Source organism: Cupressus sempervirens, chromosome 7, assembly GCF_028749045.1.
Source record: "Cupressus sempervirens isolate cs-2001-9-10 chromosome 7, ASM2874904v1, whole genome shotgun sequence".
Classification (NCBI taxonomy): Eukaryota; Viridiplantae; Streptophyta; class Pinopsida; order Cupressales; family Cupressaceae; genus Cupressus; species Cupressus sempervirens.
Window position 1 is genome coordinate 325,489,447 of NC_143124.1, and position 9,524 is coordinate 325,498,970.

General features: G+C 35.0%; 1 protein-coding gene across 1 annotated transcript; it reads left to right on the forward strand.

Moving 5' to 3' along the window:
• The first annotated feature begins 1,618 nt into the window (after positions 1-1,618).
• On the forward strand, positions 1,619-3,489 carry LOC149546726 (UDP-glycosyltransferase 89B2-like). The gene has a single exon (XM_089791335.1). It carries the CDS (start codon positions 1,975-1,977, stop codon positions 3,439-3,441), a length of 1,467 nt encoding a protein of 488 aa, XP_089647461.1. The 5' UTR covers positions 1,619-1,974; the 3' UTR covers positions 3,442-3,489.
• The last annotated feature ends 6,035 nt before the right edge of the window (positions 3,490-9,524 follow it).

Genomic DNA, 9,524 nt, shown 5'->3' on the forward strand with positions numbered 1-9,524 from the left:
CCTTAAAATCACCTCTGCCTGTCCTTCTCTTCTGATCTATAGGTTTTGGTTCATCTTCAACACTTGGTATCTTTTTTTTTGAGCTATCCTGCTTCTCCTTCCCTCTAGAATTACCTTAACTTTTCCTCTTCAACTTATCTTTTTCCTTTAGGGCATACTGATAAGCATACTCACCTAAATCAATTTTCAACATACCAACCTCATCTTGGATATTGAATCTTAAACCATTAATATAACGAGCTACCTTCTCCTTTGATAATTCTCTAGGCCTAGATCGAATAGTCAACTTGTAGAACTCCTTAGTATAATCTTTTAGAGTCATATCTTTTTGGTTCAAATTCTGCAACCTCTTGAACAACTCAAGCTCATAATCAGCAAGAATGAACTTAGCCTTCAACTTAGTTACCATCAATCTTTGGAGGTAATCTGATTCCCAACAAACAAACACACAACAAAAAAGGAACAAGAGGAACAAGATTTAGATACAGCGAGACAATATTTCATAAATGTCGACAAAGTTACACATTGCGTAATAAAAAATGTATGAACTAATTATTAGTCCCTGCCTTATATAAGGTAGGGAACTAGTGGTTTTGTTTAGCCCCCCTCTATTTGTTTTTTCATATCTATGCATTATAATCTAAAGTTTCTAAAGTTAGATTAAAAAATACAATAATCAGCTGAGAATTTTGATTTTCTGATTGGCCAAAGCCACTTTAGGTGGGGTTTTAATATTTTTCCACAAATTAATATTACGAAAAATCCAAATCACTAGTGTGCGTAGATGTACATCAAAAAAGACGCAATAAATGCTGGTGGAGTAGAATGATTGACATATACCATCGTATCCCATCCTCTTCTGACAATAACAATTTGATTGGTTTTAAAAAATTATTATTTTAAACATCATTTTCTTCTAGTTTAAAATTTTGAATGGTTAGATTTCATGGAAAAAAAAAAGAAGAATCTTTCAATTAAATTTTAAAAAGAATGAATTTTATTCTAATAGTATCTAATTTTCTAAAAGATGTTTATATGCGAATTTTTTTCAATCTTATTTTTTTTAATAATTATGATGTTATAATATGCAATAGTAATATTGAAATTGAAATTTATAATGATATTATTTAACTTCTATATGTATATATGATAATATATTATTTACATCATGTTATAAAAATTAAGAATATATTATAACAATAAATTTATCACTATTACATATATAGAATATTTTATGTCAATGAGAATTCAATTAATTAAAAAAAAAATAATAATTTTTTCATGAGAATATTCATATCCTTCCTTAAAATTTTAGGCAGGTTTTTAAAATAATAATTGTCAAATTTTCAATAAAACAACGGTAAAAATTTCTATCTTCACACAGCTCCTTTTTACTATTTTATTATCTCCCCATCGTCACAAAGTCTCATTTTAATTATTTTATTATTTTCTTTTTGTCTTAGATAAAACTTTGAAGAAAATAGACTTATTCAAATTTTCTTTTTTAATCTTAAAAATTGGAAAATTTAGTTAACCACCCATTCATCGAGATAGATTCAACCTTAGACGTATGTGACTCATATTTCAGTAGGTAAAATTCAAAGTCTTAAATTATAGCACAATTGTCTAGGAATAGATCCCAACTCCCTCACTGACTCCAGCGCCCAAAGAACTCTTGTTGTTACTATATAAATATAATATCCGTATCCGTGTAAAATATGTTATAAGACTGAAATCCTTAATCAAAGATTCTAATCATGTCCATTGTCAAGGACCCCAACCGGTCTAAGAGAGTACCATGAGACAAGTGAACACGCTAAAACCAGTCCGTTCTCCGAGTGGGACAATTATAGGTGGGTCCATGCCGTATGATCTTGCGAGGTTGTGGCGACAAATGGAGTCTCGGGAGTTCTAATCTCCAAGCGGAAGACTACTTTATCTTCCACTTGCTATCCAGTGGTTGGGAGTGCGAAGATGGAGATGGAGAGGAAGAAGCCTCACGTACTGGTATTCCCATTCCCTGCGCAGGGGCATATGATTCCTCTCCTCGACCTCTCTCTTTCTCTGGCCTCCAGGGGCCTCGCGCTAACCGTACTGAGCACACCAGGAAACGAGTACCTGCTGCGGCCTCTCTTGTCGCAGGGCCTCTCCATCCAATCCCTCATTCTTCCCCTCCCTCCCACGGAAGGGCTTCCCCCCGACGCCAGCCTAGGGCAGATGCGGGTGGAGCTGATGCCGCTGTTCATGTATTCTTTCCAAGGCCTCGCGGGGGCCTTGGAGAAGTGGCTCCTGCAGCAGAGGAGCAGAGAGGAGGACACCTTTGGGCGCGTGGTCTGCATCATCAGCGACTTCTTCCTGGGATGGAGCCAGGAGACGGCGGCCAAAGTGGGCATACCCAGAGTAGTGTTCCATCCCTCAGGGGCCTTCGCTGTCTCTATCATCGCCTCTCTCTGGAAGTACATGCCGCACTTGGGGTTGGAGGGGGATGCGGATGAGGATCTAGTGCCCATCCCCGGTCTCCCACATCCCCTCACTCTTGCCAAATTCCAACTCTCTCGCCTTGCACGCTCCTACAAGAGCTCCGACCCCGTGTACGAGTCCATCAGGCACGGCATGAATTTGAATCTCAAGAGCTGGGGCGCCCTCATCAACACCTTCTACTCGCTGGAGCCTCTCTATGTCGACCATCTCCGAACTATTTCAGGCCGTCCTGTTTGGTCGGTGGGTCCCCTGCTGCCCCCTGCCCTCTTGGAAGGTGGGGAGATGGAGAGGAATAGGAATACTAGTCCTCTTCCTCTTGGTGTACTGAGGGGGAGCCCTGATCCAGCCAAGGAGGAAGGCGGGTGGTGGGAGTGGCTGAATGGGCGCAGAGAGAGATCGGTGGTGTATGTGTGCTTCGGCAGCCTGATGAAGTTGTCGGAGAGGCAGAATGAAGCAATTGCAGGGGGATTGGAGGAAAGCGGGGAGTGCTTCATATGGGTGAAGAGAGAGGCAGAGGAGGGGGAGGGGGGAGTGGGAGAGAAGGGGGTTGTGATAAGAGGGTGGGCGCCTCAGCTAAAGATTCTATCGCACCCGAGTGTTGGGGGGTTTGTCACACACTGTGGGTGGAACTCTATACTGGAGAGCATTGCGCTGGGGATTCCGATGATTGCGTGGCCATTTTCAGCGGATCAGCATAGCAACGCTCTGTTGGTGGAGGAGTTGGGAGTTGGGGAGAGAGTATGCCAAGGGCAACACGCAGTGCCGGACAGAGGTGAGTTGGCGAGGGCAGTGAGGAGACTGGTGGGAGAGGGAGAGGAAGGCGAAGGGATGCGCATGCGAATGCGGGCACAGGAGTTGAGAAGGGCTGCAAGAGAGGCGGTACACCAGGGCGGATCTTCTTCCTCTAATCTCGAAGATTTCGTCGCTTCCATACAAACTTTGGCCCACAACAATTTGTAATAGACCATGTTTCTATAAAAGCTGAATAATTATTTTACATATTTGGAAGATTTTGTCCCTAAAACCCACCATATATTACAATAGGGTTTGTCCAAATCGTGCTCCGAATCTTCATACATCAATTTCAGTTTTTGTAATCTCTTTAAGCCGATAGGCTTTTTCATTGTGGGCGTAACCCACTGACTGAAAATTGTCGGATGGTAGTAAATTGTCTTATGCAAATACAAATCCGTCGACGGGAGATTGTGTGATGACACTAAGAAGTCTTCCACCCTGCTTGCGCCGAACCTTGCCACACAGCTGTTTTGGGTAGCTTGCATGCCGACGTGGATTGCTTGCCACAGAGGTGTGTGGTGGTGTCTGCGACCGCCTCAGCAATTGCCGCCCTTTGCAACTATATTGGATTGGCAGAATGGATTTGATCCATTGTCACCAGATTGTTTTAATAACCCTAAAAGGCCCATGAATAACCTTATTGAACTACTCATACCCATTTTCATCACTTCCTTAATGCTATTGAAAGTAGTATTTACCTGCATGTTCTTCTATGAGGTACAAAGAAAATTGCTAGTAAGATAATCTCACCGACTTTTTGTGTTATTAAGACAATCGACTGCTTCTAATACCAGGAGCAGACAATATTATTGATGATAAAGACACAATATGAGCAACTAATAAGGGAAAACTTAATTTCATTATAGAAATTAGAGCTCAGTCAGCCAAAAAGCTGTTTGTGGCTAATATCAGAGAAAACAGAGAACCAGAATTACCAAACCTAATTCATTAAAGATGATAGAAGTCAAGCTACCCAGACCACTTGTAAAAAAAAACCCCCACCTGAAATCGGCATTAACTCAGACTTTATAACCTGCGTGTGACAGAATAGAATGGATAACAAAAATTCATACCACGCTGTAATGGCACAGAAAACAACCACTAAGGGTCTGTTTGATGAGCGGAAGAGGAATACGTATTCTGGAATAGAACGTATTCCTGTTCTCCGTTTGGTTCAGCAAATATTTGATGAGAATTCGTGGACCCAAAATATTTATGTTTTCTAAAATAAAAAAAAATGGAATAGGAATACGTATTCCAATACCACCTATTTTGGTGGAATTGCAAAACCCCATTTTTGGGCCAAAAATGGAATACATATTCCATTTTTGCTTCGTATTCCAATCCCGTTTTGGTGCATCCAAACAAGGAATTCACAATTTTTGGAATACGTATTCCAGAATACACTCACCAAACGAGCCCTAAGTATTCTGTTGCTTATTGTATCGGCCGGATTTGAAACATGTAACTAATGGCCCCATGTGAGCTACATTGGGCAAGGGACAAAAACATATAAATTAAAATATACCAAGAATTTTAAACTTGATGTTTGGAATTATTTCCAAATTAAGAATGAATTAAAAAATAAACAAAATCTTGCACATTTGTTTTGGAGTAGTTAACATGTGGAAAAGAACTTAAATTTATTAAATGATGAGTATCCTGCATTTGGTCAACACTTTTTATTTTTATTTCTTTATTTCTTTGTTTTTAAGTCTCTAGGAACTAATGTTTGTAGTAGATCCAAATCTAATGAATTCTTCCTAACTTCATGTCATTTTCTAAAGTTAAAAAAAGTTGTATTTAAAAATTAATTATTCAATTCAAATTCTTAATTTCTGATTGGCTGAATTAGAATTTCTTGTGGTTCAAGTACTTTTGTAAAATTAAAAATAAACTTAAATTGTGGAGAGATAGACTCTTGCATTCATTTCATGAGATAAGAATGCATTTAATTTGCATCAGAGATGTTTTTTGGAATTGATCTTTTGATAAAATAGCGAGGGTTTTTGGAATGTTTTTTTGTGAAAATCAATGTTTATTGGCACTCTTCCAACTTTTTTTAAAGTTAGTTGTTATCTAGAGGCAATTGAAATGTTTTCCCCATAAATTGCATGGAACTTAAGGATTTTTTACTAGATTAGAAGGATTGAAAGAGTTCTCATTCCAAATATATTGAATAGATTAATTTGTATTTGATAAATCTAATTATTGTTTGAAAGGAATCAAAATCTTGAAATCTATTATAATTAAAATGATGATATAAACAAAAGCTATATTTAAATAAATAAATAAGAAAGATTATTTATATTTGAGTAAGTCAAATAATGTAGTATTTTTCTTATGTTGTATATTTTAGTTATCTTCTTATATTTTAAACAAACTATAACACATAATTAGATTATTTTTCTTTAGTTCAAAAAAATTGTCAATTTTTATTATGTTTATAGATTCCTTAAGAAATTATTTTATTAGTTTAAAATTATTTAAAAATTAGTTGAATCTATTCTTTTAAGAAGTGATACATTTTAATTTTTAAAATTCTTTTCTTTGAATTTTAAAAGACTAAATATTTCATATATTTTTTATATTATAATTTAAATAAACATAAATTCAAATTTATTTTAAAATTTAATCCTAATGTTCATTCTCCTCCATCAAGTTTTTCTCTTGGTGAATACAAAAGAAAACTCATGGAAGCAAAAAGATTAGTGACTCCCTTTTGACACATTTAAAAAATAAAATATATCATTTTTTTTTATAAAATTATAATCTTATCATATTATTATAAATCACATTCATCATCTTATATTTATGATAATAATTGCAATTGGATCTACGTTCACAATGTGAAGCACTGAGACTTCCAGGGAGGCCACCCATCATAGTGCTACTACACTTGAGTAGATGATGATCTAGATTGATACAGGAAATTGTGATTAACAATGTATTCATATATACACTAATTTTCATTGCATTCTATACAAAGTTTGAATTAAAAACTCTTTAAACTAATGATTAGATCTATAATATTGTTTAAAGAGAAGCCAAGCTTAAGGATCAAGACTCCATATTTTATTGAATTGTGCAATATAAAAGCATAAAATAGTTTAAAAAGTCATATATCATTTAACTTGAACAACTAAGATTAATAATTTTAGGGGTGCACATGTAGAGTACTCTAATAATATTGTGGAATCTTTATTTTAATTTTTTTACACTCTCAACCCTGCTATTCTAAAAGGCAAACTCCAACTCGTCAAGAGCTCTTGTTTATTTTGGGTGTGATAGAGAAACATGTCTATTTAATTCTTTTTATTAATGGAAATGCTTTGGTTGGATTTGAATGTGATGCTTTTGTTTGAAAAGCAACCTATTTATTATTCATCACAAAAACTTTGACTTATATTTTAATAGCTATTTTTGAAAAACTATTTAATCTTATTTGATAGATTAGTTAGGAAAGGTTTGTACATAAAGGATATAAAAAATTGACACATATGTTTTTTAAGTTGAGATTTGATGTTTAACTTAAATTTTGTAATCTAAAATAAATATTCTTGTAGATGTTAATTTGTTTGATAATAAATAAAAGATCATAATTAATGATTATGAACTTAATTTATTTGAGCTAGGACAAAGAACAATAACTATTAGACTTGATGCATTATTTTTTTCTAACAATGAAATATTTATAAGTTTTTCATAAATTATTTTAAATTTTGAGTTTGAATTTTTTTTATAAAATGAGAATTTGTATATTTTAAATTGTTTTATATTTCGTCCATCACAAATGTTTATTATTCCTCACCATTAAATTCTTTCTTCATTTAATGCATGTTTACCTTCTTCTTGTGAATTATCTAACTTAAAAACATATTTTACTTATAGATTTGAAGAAATGGAATCTTCAAGAATAAAAAATCTCCTAAGAACTCCACCTTCTGAACCACAAATACAAGAAAATAGAAAAGGAAATAGGGAATATTATGCACATATAAAGATGTGATGACTACTTGCAGAAATGCTACTAGATTATAGAGAGTTTCAAATACCTTTCAACAAACATAGGTGGAGAGTACTACTAAAACAACCATAGAACAAGACCTTTAACTGTTAGAGTTCCATCCATTACAAGGTCAACAAGCTCCACTACAAGAACAATGTACCCACCTCCCATAAGTTGCACTTCATGAACTCCAATGGGAGCAGAGTAGAAATAAAAATTGAGAATACTATGCCTGTCATAAAGATCATTTATAGCTTCTTAGAGACATGCTAAAAGATTGGAGTGATCTTTCAGTCCCTTGCACCAAATAGAAGCATAGAGTGTGGAGTAAACAAGCACAAAAAAAATCATTCCAACATTACAAGAGAAGCCACTTAAAGTTAAACAAGCTCCATTAGGGGAAGAAAGGAATAAACAAACAAGGACTAGGAAAATAAATGCTTATATAATGACGGTCAGAAAATTCCATGAAAGAATTGATGCATTGTCCAACTTATAAATCTACACCATATGTAGAGAATGTTACCTAGGAATACACTTACAATTGTCAAAAAAAACTCCCATGTATAAGAGATGCTTCCATGAGAAAGGAATACATCGATTCTCATCCTTAAGCAACATGGATCTAGGAGAATAACCTATTGTACTCAAAAGATTAACCTATTTTGAAGAGATGTTTATTGCTAGAGTCAACCCAGTATTGCAAGTGACTCAAAATTTTTGAGGTCAATATAAATATCGTTGTCCCACAATAAGCGTTGGGCAGGATATAAAAAACATTGGAAACAATTTTCCACTTAGAATACAAGAATTATATATACTTGTTAACCATTTCCCCCCTTGTTTATGCCAATGTTGACTAGTCTCATAATACTCAGGGTGGTATCCATGCTTACGTTCATTTGACTTTCCATTTTAATGTCGTGCATACTTAAAAAGGGATACAAAAAACCCTTAACATATATTTTATATTGCTAAGTATTCAATCCTTTATATTTCATGTTATATGCTTATGTTGATCCAAGTTGCAATCTCACAGTCATACCTTAATCGCGTGAAGGGTCAAGGATGTGCGACACAATCTTCTCAAAGCATCAACCCAACTTTGTAAGACAGGGGACTAGCATCTAGTTAACAATTGTGAGGTTGTGATCAAACCACGATAGTTCAAGTTAAATATGCTTTGCATGGGTGCAGGTAATTATGGTCAACCTAGGGTCAGAGTGGCAAAGTTGTGAAAAGCTTTCAAGTACATGGTCAACAGCATAAAAGACAACTATTGGCAGTTGCTCCTATAGGTGTTGTTGCATTTAACATACATGCATACTATACATACGATGCTCAAGATACCAATTAAACAAATGTAACCACTACAAGGATAGACATTAACTACATTTCAAGAGGACTTAAAATATATATGATATATTCTTATGATGAATTGAGCTTTATTGGCCCTAAGCTACCACTAAAAATAGATAGTAGACTACGATAGGCATTTCCACAAAATCAACAAGTCTGCTTTGGTGGCCTTTCCATCATCCTAGTTGGTGACCTTGCCCAACTACCCCCTATGATGCACAAACCTCTATACACATCACATTCTATTGCAAAAACATTGTTGGAGCAATTCAAGACAGTTGCCACATTAGATACAATGTTTCACCAATAAGGTGATTATACAGAGCAAGCAAAATTCTATCAACTCTTGTAGAAAATATGAAATGCAAGACCAACAAAAGAAGATTGGGAGCTCCTTCTCACACATACAGATCAAAAGATTGCCTCAAATGAAAAGAATGAATTTGACAAATCAATACACCTATTTTCTATGAATGATCTTTCAGACTAGATAATAATAAAATGTTGAAGCTATTGAATTGTCCAATTGCAATATGTACAACAATAAGGACTACAAGAAACACAAAATATGAAAGTGCTAATGAACAACTTGAAAAGGAGATTCTATTGTGCAAAGGGTAGCACATCATGCTCACAACAAACATATGGACTCAAGCAGGTCTTGTAAATGGACCATTGGGTGAGGTAATTGAGATTGTTTATACTGATGGTTGTAAACCCCTGCAACTTCCACTATACATTGCAACAATAATTGACAATTACAATGGTCCACCATGGGATAAAAATGATCCAAAAGTTGTACCAATAATTCCTTTGACCTTGGGCACATGAAGACAAATGCCCTTAACAATGGCATGGGCTTTAAACATTCACAAATCCC